At 36.5% G+C, this 21257-nt stretch overlaps 1 protein-coding gene across 9 annotated transcripts in view; it reads left to right on the plus strand.

Moving 5' to 3' along the window:
- Positions 1-21257, plus strand: part of faf (ubiquitin carboxyl-terminal hydrolase-like faf) — a 193390-nt gene that overhangs the window by 107606 nt on the left and 64527 nt on the right. For all 9 annotated transcript variants that reach the window (XM_083129933.1, XM_083129939.1, XM_083129937.1 and 6 more), the window contains exons 25-29: positions 1070-1223; positions 2847-2948; positions 6171-6320; positions 18232-18439; positions 20015-20238. In XM_083129933.1, the coding sequence (XP_082986059.1) occupies positions 1070-1223; positions 2847-2948; positions 6171-6320; positions 18232-18439; positions 20015-20238 (838 nt within the window). The remainder of the gene's footprint in view (positions 1-1069; positions 1224-2846; positions 2949-6170; positions 6321-18231; positions 18440-20014; positions 20239-21257) is intronic.

Here is a 21257-nt window from a genome sequence, read left to right on the forward strand (position 1 = left end):
TTCTTCTTGATTCTCAGTAAGAAAGTAAAATTTCCCAACCCCGGGGAATTTATGACAGATCATAAGTTCTCTAGTTGAAAATGTTGTATATAAAAATAATCACGCTGTACAAATTACAACTTTGCCAGCAATGTGTAAAAAACTACAATGGCAATCACGCTGTACAAATTATAACTTTGACAGCGCTGCAAAGAAAAGTCATATTGGCAATCGCATTGTATAAAATAGAGGAATAGGAGGGTGGAGATATTCTGTGGCTTGGTTGAATGGAAGGCGGGGTTGTAAGTTTATGCGATGCATGTTAATCGGATTGTTTTCTAACAAATTTCAAGCATGTTTGCATGTAAAAATTAATAAAAATCTGAATTTACTAACACCAGACTTGTTTTTGACATTTTTCATGAGTTAGCGTATGTGGTTTAAGCCTGAAAGGTAAAAATCCAAGTAAGGAAGTTGGTCCCCTGCGATTCTCAAGTTGCGAGAAGTGCTACGAGAATAGGTAGGCGGTCATAGCTGTGTAGACATGTAACTTATGGTGTAAGGATTCTGACCATAATAAAAAAGAGACAAGTATATGTAATGTTATTTTATTTTTAAAGCCTATTTATTTATACTTATATTATTCTGCTGAAGAACAGCTACAGAGACTTGATACAGCAGCATGTACAGTCAAGAATTTATAATTTACAAATTGGATATTGAGGTAATGTGCGTACGAGAGCAAGAAAAAAATACATAAAAAAGTACATTAAAATACAATGTGATCTTTAGGATTGGCTAAAATCATTACAATTGCTGACAGTAGAATTTAGAAAAGATTTATTATCTTCTTTACAGGTTGTTGGGGACAGAGTACTAACCTTCTAACATTTTTGCATCAAATTTATGATAATTTTTGTTTCTTCTAGATGAAAGTGATTAAAGTTTTAACTTGTTCAATAGGTTATCATAGCTATAAAAGAATCAACATTTTAAATTTAACGGAACATACTTTCTCAATAGCCTTGTAGTGTTTTGATGATGCTTTTAGAATTTTTTTTATGTATTTTTGTATAAATTTTGCTTGCAGGTCTATACGAGTGGCTGCTGCAGAACAATTCCTCCTTATTTCTACATGGTGTAGCGGAAGCCAACAGCCTTTGCAGTTTTGCATCACACTTCTTTTCACTGTCCTAAACACTACTGTGATCGAGAATGCAAGGAATTCTCACGAGTATTTTCAGGTAAGAATGACACTGAATTTGAATGGTTTAGCCTGCCTGCTCTTAACCAAAGTGATTCACTTCACAGGTCACCACCAAAAATTAGTTGCAACCTCTTGCCCACAACAACAGCCTGGTATGTTGCTTAAGCTTGCATTTCATTGTGTTGCGTTCAAGTGACATATGACATTTGTCACTTTGGTTTGAAGGAAGCCTTAGTAATCAGATATGTAGAAATTTCAGTGAAAAATGCAGGCTCGACGAAGACTCGAACCTGGGGGTCTGGCATACAGTGCCATTGCTCTACCACTGAGCTACTGAGCCAACCTGGCTTAGGCAAATTTTTTGATGTGGATGTATGGAATTGCCTGTTACTACTACTTCCTTTTAAACACTGTTTGATATCAAGTGTCTAGTTTATCCCAGTGTAGAGTTGTAGTAAATTTAGTAATTTTTAGAGGCATGCATATTTAATTTTTGTTTGAAACACGAAATGTGAAATAACTAGGGATGTACCGATATTAAATTTTGGCCGATACCGATAAAGTACCGATATAAAATCTACCGATAACCGATATTCTAACGATCCGATATAAAATTAGAAATGGTCCGTGAAGAACCTCAAAGGGTCTTTGACCTCCTTAATAAATGTGTGTTTCCAGGTGACTGCGGTGCAAGAGAAATTTCATATTTAGACATTTACTTTTTTAGAAAGTAGGGTATGTAGATTATCTATAAAAACTATAACAAAATGGCAGAATTTTGCACTAAATTATCAGATATTTATTGATATATCGGACCGGTAAAATAATCTGTAATTTTACCAATAAACTGATACACCGATATGCCTATATCGGCCGATACCGATAGAGTATCGATTAATCGGTCCCATCCCAAGAAATAACACTGCTGCAACGTTCAGTTTTTATGTTTCTGAAAGGTGTCAGGTGCATTTTCCTACCATATTTTGTAACGAAATGATGCAAAATAAACTCTTAAACATAAAATTTAAGAGTTTATTTACAATGTGTGACACTTTCTGAAGTCTGGATTATCCTGTGAGTTATGCAAATTGCAGAAAACTGATTAATTCTGCTTTAAATATTTGAGAAGTAAAATTGACTCCTTTACACAAGAATAAACTTATACTCTGGTGGCTACATAAATGTGCTGTTACAAGGGAAATGTTTATTTTAAGTGTAGTTTTCAAATGAAATTTAGAATTTTATTCACTATTTTAACACCAAAATGCCATTTTATATACCACTTTTAATTCCGTAATTTGCAAGGTTTTGTAACAAAATGTGACATTTTTCACCATAAATGTGTTGCCGTAGTAATTATATATTACGTAATTATACAATATATCAATATTTGCCTTAAGAAAACATCGTCTAAGAGGCTTGTTTGAACATGATTTGTGTGTTGGGGGAAGGCAGTTCATTTTAAAGTTAGACTTCTTCTTGTCCACTGTAGTAGTTTCCTTCCATTCAGATATTTTTTAATGAAGACAAATGGATTCTCAAGCCTATGCAAATTTTAAATAAAAATTCAAACTATAAGTATTTAAGCTGTATTATATCTAATTTATTTAATGATATTTTAGATAGTAAGAAATTGCTAATTATATTTTTGACATTTCAGCTGCTGTGCAGGTTACTAAACTATGCGGTGGTGTCAGGTTGTCCTTTACCAACGGCAGAAAACTTGCTAAACAATGAAATTGCATGGCTGAAGAAAATCAGGGTAGGTATCTTTCATCCTTCTATCATTCTTGGCTTGAATGAACTTGAATTAAAGTAAAAAAAAATATTAACTCTGAATGTGGTTTGGGTGTCCAACACTAGGGATACATAAATCCGAGATGAATTTGTTTCTGCTACCAATTAATGTACAATAACATCTAAGGTAGAGTATCTAAGGTGACTGTTATTATTACTTTATGCTTATTTTTTTTATGCAGTGCAGATGGAACAGTATGAAATTTTTACAAATAGCAATAAGGTGTTGATACCAAACTGACCAAAGCTGATCCAATATGAAGCTGGAAGGTAGACACACTGGATAGAGTGCCGATTAATCTGTTCCATCACTAAATATTCCTGAGAAACAATCTTGACACATTCTTCGATCTGTAGTTCAGATACTGGTGTTAACCTCTGTCCTGGAAGGGGAAAGAGAAGAGTAAATCTTATTTTAACTATGGTTTAAAAAAATAGGAGGAAGAAATGGGGCTTTTTTTAACTTGATATGTAAGTTAAAACTTCAAATATTCTAGCTGAGACTGCTTCCATCATGGCTGCTGTTTTTTGGAACTGTGGTACTGTGCTTTCAGAGGATCAGAAAGTATCCACATGTACACTTAATGACACATGTGTGAAGTATGTGATTTTTTATAAGTATAATCAAACATTACTTTAAAAATGATATTAATTTAAGGGAGCCTAACATTTTGCAGCTTCACTGGCAATTGTACCTGTGGTACACTCTGTGAATATGAAGTATTTACAGAAATACGTGGGTGAATCAAAAAGTAAGTTACACCCTCTCTGTAAAAAACAAACAAAACACATTAGATAGAAAATAATTATTGTACAAAAATGCATGAACACCCATCTGAAAATAAAGTACAAGTTTGGGCAACCCTCCATCAGGATCACTGGCAGTCAATACAGTGTTGTCTCACCCTTAGCCTTGATGACAGCATTCACTCTCACAGGCATACTTTCAATTAGGTACCGGAAGGTTTCCTGAGGAATGGCAGCCCATTCCTCGCAGAGCGCCAAAATGAGAAGAGGTATTGATGTGGATCGGTGTGGTCTAGCACGAAGTTGGCATTCCAAAACATCCCAGAGATGTTCTATGGGATTCAAATCAGGACTCTGCGCAGGCTAGGCTATTAGTGGTTTGACGACAACAAGTCCCACTCCCCCACAAGCCCATCAGTATGGGCCGGTGCTCGATCATGTTGAAAGACACTTGGTCTTCCCCGAACTGGTCTTCGACGGTAGGCAGCATGAAAACTGTTAAAATGTCAATGTAAGCTTGTGCCATGACATTGCCATGTAAAGCGACAAGGTGCCAAGCCCCCTCCAGGAGAAACATGACCACAATGTAACCCCCCCCCCACCTCCGAATTTCACTGTCGGCACTATACAGGCTGGTAGATGTCGTTCACCAGGCATTCGCAACACCCACACCCTACTATCGGATCGCCACATTGTGTACTGTGATTCATCACTCCACACAACGGTTTTCCACTGTTCTGTGGTCCAGTTTCGACTCTCCTTGCACCACATGAGGCGGCGTTTGACATTTGTCTGTGTGATGTTTGACTTATGACAGCTGCTCGGCCATGGAAACCAAGTTTCCGCACCTTGCACCAAGCAGTAAGGGTGCTTGGAGTGGATCCTGATGCAGTTCGGAATTCCTGTGTGATGGTGGCGATGGATGATTGACGATAATGCTGTACGACCCTCTTCAACACTTGATGGTCTCTGGAGGTCAACATGGGAGGTTGGCCTGCACGCTTTTGGGTTATACACATCCCTTCACTATAACATCGGAAACAGTGGACAGAGGGATGTTTAGGAGGGTGGAACACAGACTTCCTACACAAGTGGCACCCAACCAACTGACCACGTTGAAAGTGTGCGAGTTCCTCAGACCATCCCATACTGCTGTCTCACACTGTCTGTAGACTACTGAGCTGACTGTGTGTTCCACGTGGTAGATGGCAGTACTGTGTCACCCTCTATGATGAACACAGGTTTCGCAGTGTGTCCGGATACTTTTGATCACATAGAGTATATCGGATTGGTAAAATAATCTAATTTTACCGATAAACCGATATGCCTATATCGGCCGATACCGATAGAGTGCCGATTAATTGGTCCCATCCCTAATTTCTTGTGTGTAAAAATTCTGTCCAATTTCAATTGGGTCGACTTTTGTGCTCATCAGTTAACAATCGGGGCACCCAGTGAGATCACAGTTTACGATACACCCAACTGGTGATGAATCAGCGTAGACACACTATCGTAGGATATGTTCAGTTCACTTGCAATTTCTTTTAATTTTCACGTGGTGGTTGGCAAGGATGATTGCATTCACACGTTCCATTTTGTCGATAGTGTTCACAGTTGCAGGCTGCCCAACATACTGTTCGTCTCTCACGTTTGTTCTTTCCTCTCTCTTCGAACATCTGGCACAATTTTCTCATCATGGGGTGTGACATTGCATTCTAACCATACACCTCGACAATTTGGCGATGAATTTCACTCCTATTATGCCTTTGTGCCCACAAAAATCGGACGATGGAGCGCACCTCAATGTTGGACGTCACCTCAATACGACGTGCCATACTCACACTGTGACTACATGGCTGCTTCTGGTGTCTGAAGAATACATTCCAGACAGTGTTGCCACCAAGTGTGATTATTTAATCTCTCTTAGGACAGTAACACGGGTCGGGTGTAACTTACTTTTTGATTCACCCTAGTAAGTATAGCTGATGTCCATGGTGGAGTGGTTATCACAGCATGCTATGACAGTAGGGTCACTAGTTCAAATCCAAGCCTGGGGAAAGGTGTTCTTTGTGAGTGTACCTTCAATCATTTCATCATTCATCCTCATTGTCACTATTAGCCAAAAGTGACTGAAAAGCAACACTATATAACAAGAATCAAAGAAGTAAGTCACAATTCTGTTTTTTCCACAAGCTCAATCCATATTGAAAATGCTTTCTTACAGAATACAGTTCAACCTCGATTTACATTTGTTCAAGGACAAAGATGGAAATGTAAATTGGAAAAAATTTATAACATGGTGCTCTATTGGGAGCATGAAGATTAAATGTATAATGTGGGAAAGCATAAAATTTGTGAATGTAGAATCAGATTACTGCTGCATGTTGTGATTTGTTTTTTCTTATACTGAACTCTGCTAACCCCGGACTTCTCTTTCCAGGAAAATGTGAAAGAAACTGGAGACAGCCAAGTGGATGAAGCTGTGCTGGAAGGTCACTTAGGAATAGCAAGGGAGTTGCTATCTTTCATGTCTCCAGACAAGAAGTTTGAAATAGGATCAGAAGAGAAAAAAGGCATCAATTTGATTAAGGTAAAGTACTACTCAATGAGAACTAGTAAAATAGTTTAAAATTATAGCACAATTATCAACATTTCCTTCCAATATAAACATATATAATCTCCAAATCACTTGCAAAGAATATATATGACTATTTCAGTGACTTGTGCGACTATTCACAAAAAGAGATGTTTGTTTTGGGTCTAATTTAGTGAATAATGATAATACAGTGGAACCTCGATTTAACATTTTTGAGTGGACCAAGCTGAAAAAACGTGAAATGTGGGAAAATTTTATAACATTTTGCTCTATTGGGACCATGAATATTGAATGTACAATGCAGGAAATGTAAAACATAAGTTCGGGGTTTCACTGTACTTACAAAGAAATATATTTAACATAAATTAAAACTTATACATGAAAACCTCGTTAATGCGAAGCTCAAGGTACCAAAAAATGTCGACTTCGAATTATCCAAACTTTTCAAGATGGCACCTGTTTTTCAGGTGTAAATATATTACAGTATAAATTTATAACTGATGTTTTATACTTGGTAATAGCTCACAAAATAAGCTTTATATGTACTACATAACAATATTGTAAGTTTTAAAGAAACTGTAAAAAAAGTTTACACAAAATCAGGGCACCAAGCTTACGCAAACATATTCCTAGGACACTGTAACCATTTATCCTGTATAGTTATACAACCTGTTATGCACAGGATGCATGTTGTGGGAAGGAGAATAGAAAATGAAAATGCATTTTCTTTCAATGATGCACAGTCCTTGCTCTTCCACGAAATTCGGACAATTCTGCTTCATGAGGAACCCATTTGCACCTAGATCTACGGAAAGGAAAACAATCTCTCCTTTATTGAAAGGGAAACTCGAAGAATATTGACAGCAATCACACTGGTGCCAGCAAAAGTCTGGAGATAATCTGACAGAATGAATGTTGGATTTTATATGGGTTTACTATAGCATTGTCCGTTACAGGATTAACTGGCAAGATAAGATCTCTTGGGCAACGCAACGCAACCTTTCTCGGCACCAGACAAAAAAAGAGCAGTGGTGTAAATTTCATTCTGGTTCAGCTGTCTAAAAATACATTGTAAAAAATGCCACATTTTCTTTGCTTCAGCCTACTTTATATTCATCCCCTATCCCCCTTTCCTGGGAGCAGTCCAAACTCTTTCTCGACTTGCATTGTAATCTGTCCTGAAAAAGGATACAGCGCCACACTCGATAATCACTCTGGTTTAGATTCCACTGTAAACTGTATACCGTATTTACTCACGTATAATTTTTGTAACATTTTCATGTTTAGTAACCCTATCATGTTGTATATCATCGTAAAGCTTAAATTCTGCAGTTTCTGAATATGGAAACAGTATTCCATTCAAGATGCTCAACAGTATTCCATTCCTCTTGATCAACATAGCAACAGGTGTCTCATTGAATAGGTATGATGTCATTCACTCTATATCAGCATTGCAAGTTTTACGACCTACAATTAAGAAACCATTTCTTGAACCTGAATTGTACTGTGCATTCTATACGATATATAATTGTTTTGTCACTTTTCCCCATCAAAACCAGGGTGCACATTATACATGCGTAAATACGGTATTTAGTCCCAATTAATCCAGCATAAAATGAACTCAAGACAAGCATTATGAAATCAAAATGGGGGATTGTTTTTTACTCTCACATTAATCGACAATTCATTCTTGGATTTAGGAGTATTCTCGAGGTCGAACACTTGCTCCGCCAAAACTTTACCTCTTGAATAACTTTTTTAAATCGGTTTTAGTGTCCATTCCTACATTGAGCATTGTGTTTCTTTTATATACAGGTTCCGAAGAAAAGCTGCAATTATATTGTATCGAAATTTGTGTGAAGTTGTTTTAACTCTTGTTTTTCTTTCTGGAGATCTAATTTTGTTACCGTCAAATCAGATCTAATTTTGTTACCGTCAAATCAAAACAGCTTTGTGAGATTCAAAACAATTCTCTTTTTCCTTCACACTGGATGAGTCATTGCTGTTATGGGCAAGTGACAGCTTTGCAGACACTAGATGAAACACTGGTGCAGCTGCAGCGTAAACACAATGAGACCGGCTAGAATTTCGAGCAACAGGTTGCAACTGTCCCCGGTGTGGAGCAGTTTGTCGCAATATTTTAAATTAAAAATAACTTTTCAAATGTTACTTAACAAAATTAGTCTATTAACCAAATTTTACAGTCACTATAGTAACGAATAATAAACAAAATAACATCAAAATTAAACAGAGTAGCACAACAGAATTTTCTTCATTCTTTTCAGATTATGCTCACAACTAAATAACAAAATATAATTGTAAAATGTCTTTGAATTAAAGAACTGTTGCAATAGCCTCCTCCTCCGGTTGAAAACGTTGACATCATACTTTGATGTAGAAATACGTATATTTTTCAAACTTAACATCTTCAATGTATCATCTTCACTTCTTCTTCTACTACTTCTTTGGCAGCAATCTCATTCTTTTCACATCTTCTTTACTGCCATCTTCAGTAGATTTCTTCTTTACTGCAATCTCATTACCATTACTATTTCATAACCATCTTATGTCCATTTAAAAAGGTTTTATTCTTCACGAGTGCACTTCTTCCGTTTGAAACTATATGTGCAAATGAAGCCCTTCAATAAAAATGCGAACCACATTACATTCAACTTACATTATATATATATTCCTTCTTATCATTCTTCTAGAGAGACACTTTGTATAATTATCCCTTTGTTATTCGTGTCAACACTCTTCCTCAATACATTGACATACACCATACTGATGAGAATAGAAGCCAAACATAAGTTCTTACATAAAAGATAATATGATGATCAACAGAACAGAGATAATAAATTCATGCTGGTTTACACATGATAATAAAATACATAATGCAAACAACTGAACTCGTTTTTGCACAAAATTACAACAAATTCAACCCTTATGTACAATTAAAACATAAATCAGTATTTCTTAACAACTCCTTTCTTTTCTCCTCCGAACAATTAAAAGGTTTAATGTTTTCTAGGTTTTGTCTACCTTTTGTTCCCTTTCCATCTAGAGAAACTACAGTCGCACAATTGTTTCTTACTTCTATTACCAAGAATGGGCCAATAAACAAATCATACAATTTGTAGATAGTTTTGTTTAAAGCAGAGCTCTTAGCATGATTTTTAATCATGATTAAATCTCCTTTGACAATATTTTTAGTACCAGAGCTTGTTTGAACACCTTTAGAATTTCTTCGATATTTAAGTTTTTCTTCTAGCTCCAAATGTTTTGCCTCCCAGAATAATTCTTCAATATTCTCAGGCCAATCGACAATATTAGTTATATTATCTTTAACTTGATCGTGTAAAAATAGTTCCGCAGGTGTAAAACCAATAGATTCAGAATATGAATTGTTCAACAATTTCACAACGTTTGTCAAACATTTAGCCCAAGATTTATGATTATCCTTGCAAAATAACCTTAGTAAACGCACAATCTCTTTATTGTAGCGTTCAATTGGATTAGCGTGTGGTGAATATGGCGAAGTAAAAATATGCTTGATGTTCTTGGAGGTAATAAAACTTCGCCACTCCTTAGATTTAAATTGTGAACCATTATCACTTAATATAATTAGACATGCAGGATAATGATGAAAATACGATTGGTTTAGTTTATTGATAATTTCCATAGATGAAGCTTTACGCAAAGGATAAACCATAATAAACTTACTTGCAAGATCCACTATACTTAGTATATATTGATAACCTTGAGAAGCTGGTAACGGACCAATCAAATCTAATGAAAGGAATTGATGTATTTTAGGAGTTAATATGTGAAGATCTTCTCGTGTGATACGTTGCACTCTCTGCTTTGACTTGGCACATTCAAGACAATTTCTCAGATATAATTTAATGCTGGCTTTCATGTTTGGCCAAAAGAAAAATTTTGAACACTTTCTGAAGGGTTTTGAATAACCAAAATGTCCACATAAATCATGATGATCATACAGTACCTTTTCCACAGCTTTTTTAGGTACAAATATTCTCCAGTGTTCAGACGCAATAGATTTATAGAATAAGATATCTTCATGCATTCTAAAATGTCCTCTGATTTCGAACTTAGAATCTCCTTTGTTTATCGCAATTCTTAACTTTTGACACTGCTCATCGTTCTGTTGAGATTGTACCCAATATTGTGGAGTATCTTGGGATAGGAGATCGATATTTGTATTATTAACGTAGAGTTTCGATGTGAATAAATCTCCCTGTGACCTTGCAGGATATCTGCTTAAGGCATCAGCCACAATATTGGTAGAACCTTGAATATGTTCAACAGTAAAATCAAAACTTTGAAGTTTTAATGCCCAGCGGTTTAGTCTTGGGTTTAAACTTCTAGCCGACTGCAGCCATGAAAGTGACTGATGGTCACAATGAATAACACTAAGATAAACACTAAACTTTTCTACTGAAAAGAGGATAGCAAGACATTCAATCTCATGAGTTGAATAAGTTAATTCTGTACCACGCAATACTCTACTAACATATTGTATTACTAACGTTTCATCTTCATCTGATAACTGCCATAAAACTCCTCCAATTCCAACTTTGCTTCCATCAGTGGTTAAGATGGAAAATTTTACTAAAATCCGGTTGAGCTAATACATCAGGAGATGTAACTAGCTGTTTCAAATCATTAAAAGCTTGGTGATGATTCTCCTTCCAGTCCCACTTGTTATTTGATTTTAGTAAATCATACAAAGGAGCAGCTATCATTGCAAATTTGTGAACAAATTTTCTCCTCCAATTTACTATTCCTAAAAATTTCTTTAGAGCCTTCTTGTTTTGAGGAACTGGAAAATCCATGATTGCTTGGTTCCTTTCAGGATCAATATGAATGGTTTCTCCAGAAATCACATGGCCTAGGAAATGTATTTCAGTTTGGAAGAACTTGCATTTCGACAATTTAATAGACATATTAGCTGTCTTCAGAGTTGATAAAACATAACGTAAATGTTCTAAGTGGTTTTGAATTGATGGAGAGAAAATTAAAATATCATCAATATAAACAATCAGGAAAGAATTTGTATGATTGCCAAATATTTTATGCATTTTATCAACGAACACACTCACGGCACTTTTGATTCCAAAAGGCAAAAAATGGAACTCCATCAAAATACCTCTATAAGAAAATGCCGTAAACTTAAACGACCTTGGCGTCAAAGGAATCTGAAAATAACCGCAACTAAGGTCAATAGATGTGAAGTATTTTGCTCCCTTCAATCTTTGTAGTAATTCCGAGATAGGCTCTACCTGTGTTATCGGAGAAATTACGTGTTGGTTTAATTTACGGAAGTCGACCACTGGTCTCCATAAACCTCCCGCCTTTGGGACTATGTGGAGTGGATTCCTATAGGGAGATGTGCTTTCTTGTATAACGCCCCACTGTTGCCATTTTTGTAACTCTCTTTCCATATCATCCTGTCTAGCATAAGGAACAGGGTAAGTGGGTGCTATTATTGGCACATCAGTATCCAATTGTATATCGTAAGCTTCCACATTTGCTTTTTTAGGTCTGTCAGAAAATAAAACTTGGTATTCGAGAAGAAGATGAAATAACTGATCCAAACAATCATATGGAAGAGTATTGTTCATGTACGCTGCACGCCGAATATCTTCCTCCGAAGCGATGTCAGATGTTCCTTCAATTTGTGAAGTGGTTGAAATTGGTAATTTGCAAGAACGTACTATTCCCTTCATTGACGGAAGACTTTCTTCAGATTGCACTAAAAACGGAGTAATTATTTCCTGACCTAATGAATTCGAAAGCATGACGGTTGCGTTGCTGTAATTTATAATCGCCTTATATTGCCACAAAAACGGCGAACCCAGAATTAAATCAGCGTGTAACTGTTTAACAATATACAGTCCCATGTGGAAAAACTCATTTGCTATTTGAACTGTTACATATTTGAAACCCATTACCTTTATACGTTGATCTCCTGCAAAGCAACCCAATTGTATTCCTTCTAATTGTTCCAATTTTGCTCCTGATATAATTGAACTTAGAATTGTCCAGATTTTATAATCTAATAAATTACACTGACTTCCAGTATCAATTAAACAATTTAAAGACAGATCCGCAATTTTACCTTGTATTTCTGGATTCTCAATTTTTGGTATTGGAGTACCGTTTTCTGACATAATCCACTCTGGTTCAGAATCGTACCATTCTAATATAAATGCTACAGATAAAACTTTATCTCTGGTAACGCCTAAAGATTTAATTTTATTATAATCCTTCAGACATTCCTTAACATGTACTAAATAAGGGTTATTAACTCTACCATCCAGCTCCTTTGCATTTATTTGTGGCAAGGTAAATCGGAGCATATCACCCTGCCTTAGTTGTTTAAGTAGTTAGAAGAATGTGCACTTGTGTTAGTAGTAGCAGTCGGAGTTAGGTGTTCCATATTTGCAGAATTACGCTGCAAGTTGGTGCTGCCTACTGTAATACTATTCTCCTGTGAACTATGAGATGCATTACCATACTCTATTGGTTGTTCATTGTAATTTCCAGTTCTACTATATCTTCTGTTATCAGATGTTGGGGTATTGCCAAGTCTGAAATTCGAATTATTTACGTTATTATTAATTCTTTCAGACCTCACAAACTGCCTTCTTGAGGGATTGCGTTCAAATCTTCTGGGAGATGGGCGATGATTTACATTGATTCCTGCATTTTCGGTCTGTGTTGTAGAATCATAAGAATTCCGCTCCACATTTACTTGCCTGACGAAGTATTTTGGTCTGTCGAAACTTCTCTTCTTATTAGCCTTGTCATCAGAATCTGTATTATCACCGGGCAAAGATAAACTTTTATTCTTTTCGCTCGAATACAAATCAATAGTCCTTAATTTCTGCGTCAGTTGCTTAAGATCTGTAATGTTATGGCAGCCCACATTCTTTGAAATTGACTCAGGTAGCTGTTTCAAAATCATCCGTATTACTTCAACTTTGTTTGGAGTTTCCACAAGGTTACAATAAGCAGAATACGTTTTTAAAGCGTATGCTTCCAATGACAAACCTGAAGCTGGGTTGTATTTTCGTGATCGTAACAATGTCAACTGACTTTCTAATAACTCATTAGATGCAAACTGATCAAGAAATTTATGTACAAAGTCCTCATAAGAAATGAAACTCTTCTTTTCACTGTTGAACCAGTAAGCGCCTACGTTATAAAAACACTTACGAATTATACATAATTTATACTTGGGAGGAACACCAATTATGTTTAACATTGTAGTTAGTTGTTCGATAAATTCTCTAGCAGACTGTTTTGAAACATCTCCTCCAAAACGTGGCAATTGACTAAGTTCACTAACTCGTGAAAATCTATTAGAGCATGTATTAGACTGATTATAAGAATTCCATGTAGAATCATTATTCAGCCACATCGGGTTATAAGTACAGTTTGTTCTAGTACAAGGACTATGATTTACATTTAAGTCATCAGGAAACTGATCATGGATTAAGGAATGACATGTACTTTGACGTTGGCAATCACATACTGAAGTTTCAAGACCTGTGAAATTGTCTTTACTATCACAAGCAACATAAGTTCTAGAAGGTATGGAATTTCTGTTAGATGTAGAACAAATTTGCTTTGATGTGTCTGTAGCACATAAAGAACTAGGTGCATTATTTTCAGTATCACAAGTATGTACGTGCTTATTATCATACAGTAAAGAGTTGTTCAACGAAGAAAGACATGAATGGTTATTGAGTGAACATGTACAATGGATTTTGTCAACAGTAGGATTGCTATTAGTAAATTCAGTATTATCTAGAACACAATGCCGCAATGCATATGTATTTTTGCCTTGTGAAGTGAAAGCTTTACCAAATTTATTTCTACTTTTATTGTGAGCAGATTTGCCCTTGCACAATTTGGTTACATTTTCCTTTGCAGAATTCAGTTCAACATCAGATGTATCATAGCCAGAAGAACCTGTATGAAATGTTTCGCATTTATTGTGTTCACTAAAAACAACATGCTTTATTTTAGAATTTAATCTTGTATCAGTTTGGCATGCTATGTGCCTATGTTCATTAATAAGTGCATCATCATTACTTAGTTCTTTATCTGGTTGTAGAACGTCTCTAACCATACTAGTACAAATAACATCGCTTTGCTCTAAGTTAATGCATTTCTCATTTAAATCCTTAAGCATAGAATCAAATTCTTGCAACTTTACCTGAGTAGTATTCATATTTGTTTGTAGTGTACTTATAGAAGTTTCATGTTGGCACAACTGGTTTGATAAGTGTTGTTTTAACTCATCATCATGATGGTCTAGTTTTGATTCAAGATCACTGACTTTCGAATTTAATAAAGTTACTTCATCATTTATACGTTCATTTAGTAACCTATTAGCTGATTGACAAGAATCAGAAACCTCCTGCAACTTATTTTCTACATGTTGGAGTCCTTCGTTCAGTTTTTCAGTACTTTGCTGCAACCTAACCAATTTTGTGCCCCAAACTTCACAGTTTGTTTGTAAACTTTCGCGCAGCGTTTCAGCGTTCTGATCAAGTCTATCTTGTAACCTATTCTCCAAAGCTTCAGTATTCTGGAGCAACTTCTCTTGCAACCTATTCTCCAGAGCTTCAGTATTCTGAAGTAACCTATTTTCCAGAGCTTCAGTGTTCTGAAGTAACCTATTCTCCAGCGTTTCGGTATTCTGGAGCAACTTGTCTTGCAACCTATTCTCCAGAGCTTCAGTATTCTGAAGTAACCTATTCTCCAGCGTTTCGGTATTCTGGAGCAACTTGTCTTGCAACCTATTCTCATGTTGGGCCAAACTCAAGTGAAAAGCAGATAAAATTTGGTCAATATTGGGATTTACTGTATCCAAGTATGATTTTAGAGTGAATGGATTGAATTCTGGTTTGCATGCCTTACAGTAATAGTCTTCTTTCATAGAGCTGAATATTACCCAGTGAATAACTGTAAGACCCCTACAATTTACGTGTTCCCATTTCTTGCATGACGTGCATTCAATCATGCGAGTGTCAGAAAATCTGTCCTTACAACAGAGTAAATCCTCCATTTGCTTACCAGAATTGTCCTCTTCGTTGCTTACTTCAGCAACATCACTGAGATCCGGTTGAAGGCACACACTACTTCGAAGCACGTAAGGAACTTCTCTTTTCTTCATTGTAGCATTATCAGTTCAGTTCTTATCAACTTACAATTTTCGAATCCTGGCTCTAGGTCGCCAATTTATTGCAACTGTCCCCGGTGTGGAGCAGTTTGTCGCAATATTTTAAATTAAAAATAACTTTTCAAATGTTACTTAACAAAATTAGTCTATTAACCAAATTTTACAGTCACTATAGTAACGAATAATAAACAAAATAACATCAAAATTAAACAGAGTAGCACAACAGAATTTTCTTCATTCTTTTCAGATTATGCTCACAACTAAATAACAAAATATAATTGTAAAATGTCTTTGAATTAAAGAACTGTTGCAAGGTGTCCGAAGAGAAAATCCTCCGCAATTGTCGAAGACCGAACTTTTATTGGCAGTGTGAAGAAAGAAAGTAATGATCCTTGCTTTACGTTTTACCATGCAACTGACAATAATACGGGCAATATTCCTATGCAGACAGCTGCATTCAAACAAGAAAGAGGGACCAAAATTCTGCAATTATCTCATTGCCGTGCACACCAGTGGCGGAGAATGAGCTGTTGCAGGAAAAGGGAGGGAGGGGGTCACTTTTTCTTATCCTATGTGGTTTTTTTTGTTCGTTTTGATGAACGTATTCAGAACTGGTTGCTTCACATTAGACTCCAAAGGAAAGGAGGAGGGATCCACTTCCACCCTTGTCCGGAATCTGCCAGTGTGCGTACCCAAGCAAGAAAATCGTGCCTGAAACAACCTCCCCCACTCCCCCTGTTCGCTGACAGGAAAGAGGGAGAAGGCTCTCAGGCCAAGAGTTACTCGCTCACGGGAAGCTGCTAAATCTTGAACTCAGAGCTAGACAGATGGGCGAGACTTCCAGATGGGCGAAACTTCCAGGTGCCACGTATTTATTTTGGTATTTTGGAGCATTCCTGTGATCTTATCTCACATTTCTCATCTGGCACTGGTGAAATTGACAAAGAATGCAAGTCCAGCAAACATTTCGGGCTGCTTCCCCCGAGTTGGCAGGAGTTCTTAGGATAAGGGAACATCTCAAGGTCATGTTAAAATAACGTCCAATCTCGCTCCACATTCGATCTTCTCTTGTCGACTTACGCAGGTGTCTACTTCGAATTAAGCAAAATCACTTTTCCTGAAGGGTCTTGTAAACAACTTCGTATTAAAAATTATCCGTATTTCGATTTATCCATACCGAAAACATTCAAAATCCTATCTTATCGACTGTGGAATAGGAAGAACTTCAGATTAAAGGGTACTTCGTATTAACCAATATCGTATTAACGAGGTTTTCCTGTACCTTGCAATGAAGGAGTCCTAGGTTCGATACCTGATGAAAGTACATAATGATTGGGATTCCACTTTAAACTGTAGGACCCATCCCGATTAGCCTTCTGTGCATAAAGTTGACTTAAAACTTAAAAAGCTTCTTTTGCCAACATTATTGAGACTAAATCACGCAAGTGATTATTATTCACTCCCTTTTAATACTGGTTCTGACACATTGTTTTTTAAACACAATATTTCCACTATTTCAACCATCTCTGTCAGGTGATAATAAGGGTGATGGATGTGGTGTGGGGATAGTCACAATTTGATTTTTGTTGTTCCTTTTTATTTCCTTATATTTTCTCCTTTCTTTTCCTTGTTTCCGTTCATTTCTTTGTTTAGTTTATAGATGTAAAAAATGGAACTATTGTGTTTGAAAAATATGTGTGGAAATTAGAAATAGAAGTAAAGGCCGAATCACACGGAACTGAATATCCAGTTAGTTGGCACTGAACTGGCTACCTGCCCGTATGTAATGGCTGCCTGGCTGGCTGCTTGACTGGTTTGGAGGAATTGGAAATGTTCTAATTGCTACTGGCTTTCCTCGACTGGATTCTGTGGAACAGCCAATCAGAGCAAAGTTTGGCCATGTGAAGATAATCTGTGAGTTTGCAAAGGGGATTTTTTTTTGTCTGTGGTTTCAGAGTGTTGGCTGTTTTTGTTACTTTCTCTATAAAAAAAAAAGGAAAGAGATGACGTGCAGTGCATTCGTGTTCAGTTCATTAATATTTAGGTATTTAATTTATACAAAGCAATGAGATGTGTATGTGACAAATACAGTATGATTAGCCGAAAATGAAAATCCTTATTATTACAAGTGTATTAAATTAAATGTTTGATTTTTAAAAATTCGTGAATGAATCCTGCAAATCTAATGTATTAATATGCATACCTGAGTTAATTTAAAAGCTTGTTCGGTACGCATTGATTACTATATTTTTTCGAGTCAATCTATAGTCCATACTTTTCTTTTTTTAATTTTTAATAAAAGCACAAAGCAGTAATTCTCCTACAACATTCTTCAAATTGCTCGTCCATCTTTACAGATTGTCTGCTGTGCGCAATGTCTTATGGGAACAAAAGTCTATCGACAAGTATGACAACAAGTATCGTGTGAGGCGAAAACTAGCAAATGGGTATCCAGTCCAGTGCCAACTAGGGCATTCCTACTGGAAATCCAGTTCCGTGTGATTCAGGCTTAAGTGACAACTAATCCCCCTACTATTTATTCTTGTAAGATTAAATCTAATAAGAACTTTTTAAGTCCCTTGTGCACTGTTTAAATAATCTTGGACCTCTCTGTAGAAAGAATGTCAAGATTAATAGCAGTACTGCATTGATTAAATTTTAATGTGGATCCTTTCTTTCCTTTCACAGGAGTTAGTGGAAGATTTCATATTCCCTGCATCGAAGATGATGCTGCATCTACAGAGGACTGGAGAGCTGCCTGCTGAGCAGGCGATTCCCGTGTGTACCACTCCACTCACTGTGAATGCTGCATTCGATCTTCTTGTAGGGTTATGTGCAGGCTGTGTTGCAAATCTGAAGCTAGTCGTCCATATGCTCACAGATATGTTTTACTCAGGTACCGTAAAGTTGCATTTTCATTCTCTTCTTACTTTAGTAGTTCCCAAACTTTTTTAAGTTGGGAACTATTTTCCAGTTGAGATATTTGTCATGTAGCAGTATCATCTCCATTATACCAAAGTTGGTTGAAGCTTGTAAAACTTCTGGGAAACCAGGACGAAACATTGCAGGGAAAAAACCACTAAAAATAACTGTATTATATTATTTTGCATCTACAAGAAGTGGTTATCCAAACTTAAGAGCAACATACATTATACCAAAGGCATGCATGTGAATTTTAAGCTGTGTCGCCCAAGTGGAACTGAGACTATTGTATTACCGTTGTTTCAATACACAGAGCTTCGTGTTTAAGCCAATAGATGGCACTGTATGTTAGAATGCAAGCTGTTATATTTGGAAAGTGTTAGTGTGCTGTGTGCACATGCTGAAGCAAGTTGACTATGGACAGTCATGACATGGATTTTTCAAACAGGACTGGTGAGCAATTATTTAATTTTTGATGGCAGAAGATATTAGGGTGTTAGGGGATCTGAAATGTATTGTCGCATGAAGGATGTGTATGAGAATGAGTATCTGTCACATTGTACAGATGGTGTAGTGGCAAGAGCAGGCCAAGATTTCCTGCGGTGTTTCCTTTGAAAGGTTCTCATTTCCCCCTCCCTCCATATACCCTGACTTGTCAGCATGTGACTACCACATGTTTGGGACACTAAAAAAAGTTCTAATAGGGCATGGATGTTCCTTGCTTTGGGTATTCACAATTTGGTGATGACTTGCTGGGACACTTGCCTGAACCAACAAGGCTGTACCTGATTTATTGACCATGTATCACTACTACTTCCCCTATGTTCACGTTTTCCAACTAATAAACCATACTGGGGGGAAAAAAATCTAACTTTAAATTGGGCCACCCTTATATTTTTCAAGTTGTTAAATGATATTTTATCGTATTGGAAGCACAAATTATTTTTCCAATTCTAAATAGCTTAAATTTGATCTAAACTTATTTTCTCTCATTGAAATCCATTAAAAATTGAAACTTTAGATTCGGTTTTCTCAATCAATTTTGCATGTACACGTCAATTTTTTCACCTACCACCTACATTGTAGTAAACTGAATGTCAGCAGTATTGATAATACAGTATTTTTAAGCATTTGGACATAATAAAAGTCAACCTCATTATGCCGACATTCTTTATTTTTCTCGTGGTTCTGAGAAGGTGCAGTTGGGTAAAGCTGAGTGAGGTGACGCAAGATATGTACTTCTATATATAATACAGCTTGAATCTATGCTGCTTCACAGCATCCTGGATAAGATAAATAATTTTCTGCTAAATGTATAGTTACCTATACACAGTACATAGCTGCACAAATTCACAATTTTGAGATCTTGTCATATTTATTTTCTTTCCATTCTCAAGAGGTGTTCCATTTGGAGACCACTGCCTTCCATATCAACTAGTCTTATGCATGTAGCTTGTATTACATAAAGATCAAAATTTTGGTACGTATTTGGTGGGAATTGTGTTACGGGGAATCATGGTCATTTTATCTATATTTTTTTCCTGTGCAGAAAGAGACGAGCCTTTAGTGGAATGGGACTACCTACCTCCTGTGGGCCCTCGGCCTGCAAAAGGATTTGTTGGTTTGAAGAATGCAGGTGCTACGTGTTACATGAACTCTGTCCTACAGCAGCTGTACATGGTGGAGAGCATTAGGATAGGAATTCTATCTGCAGAGGGAGCAGCCATTGACTTGAATGAAGATTTTAGTGGTGAAGAAAGATTAGAAGGGGAGGTGAGTATGTTATATATTACAGAGTAGCATGTGTGCATCCTCCTTGTATTTTTTCCCACTCCTTTTCTTCTTTCCTGCTCCTTTGACAGTTGTTCTTTCCATCTTGTCTATAATCTTTTCCTTTATTTCTCCCTTCCCTTATTTCATACACCTCTCCTATTCTAGTGTCCAAACTATTTTTGCCCTCTCTGTGCAGGTCAAGCAAGTCATATGAAGGAGCCCAGCGCTGGTTGCTAAACCAGTTTTTTGTATCCATGGTTAAAAACTGGTAAGATTTTTTTTATCATGATGCCTGTTTTAGAAATGTTACCATCATAGCATGTAGTGAAGTTTGTCTTGGCAGCCTTTATGCAATCATTAATATTTGCCTGTTAATTTTGGTGAGAGACAACCACCATTCACAGAAGACTTGAGTGATTCATGTTTTGAATGGTAGCAATAAGTCACCAAAATCAATTGGTGAATAAATTGTTTTTTTTTCACAACTTGCATGGAATTATTCTGTGTTTGTATGAAGTGAATTTTAATCATGTTTTTTTGCTATGAAATTAATCTACTTGTGTCAGTCTACACAGTCAAAATAAAGATTGTTACTAATATGATGAATATAAATCCTGCTAATCAATGTCTTATTGTCAAAATTCTTATCCCACAAAGGACATATTGACATGGAAAGTTTAATCCAGTACAGTGTTATAGCATTAGGAAATGAAACCTAAACTTCTGTTCTGTTTTCGATCTTAACATAACTGTATTCATAATTGGGAAAAGAGAGACGCGGTAGTATATAAATACGGAGAAACTAGTACTCACTTTTATCCGCGAAGCTGTTTTTTCTTCTTTTTCGATTAATTTCAGTGGCCACTGCCACCATTCTCGTTGGAACTTGCTGCGCTGTTGCTTGGCGTGCGTCTTTTGTTCGTAGTTCTCTGGCTGCCGCTAGGTGCGCCGTGCGTCTTGGTGCGTCGTCTGCTATTTTCGGGTGATAACTGCTGCAGTAGTGGAATCCAAGTGTGGTG

Source organism: Lepisma saccharinum, chromosome 10 (genome assembly GCF_977018435.1).
Source record: "Lepisma saccharinum chromosome 10, izLepSacc3.1, whole genome shotgun sequence".
NCBI classification, from domain to species: domain Eukaryota; kingdom Metazoa; phylum Arthropoda; class Insecta; order Zygentoma; family Lepismatidae; genus Lepisma; species Lepisma saccharinum.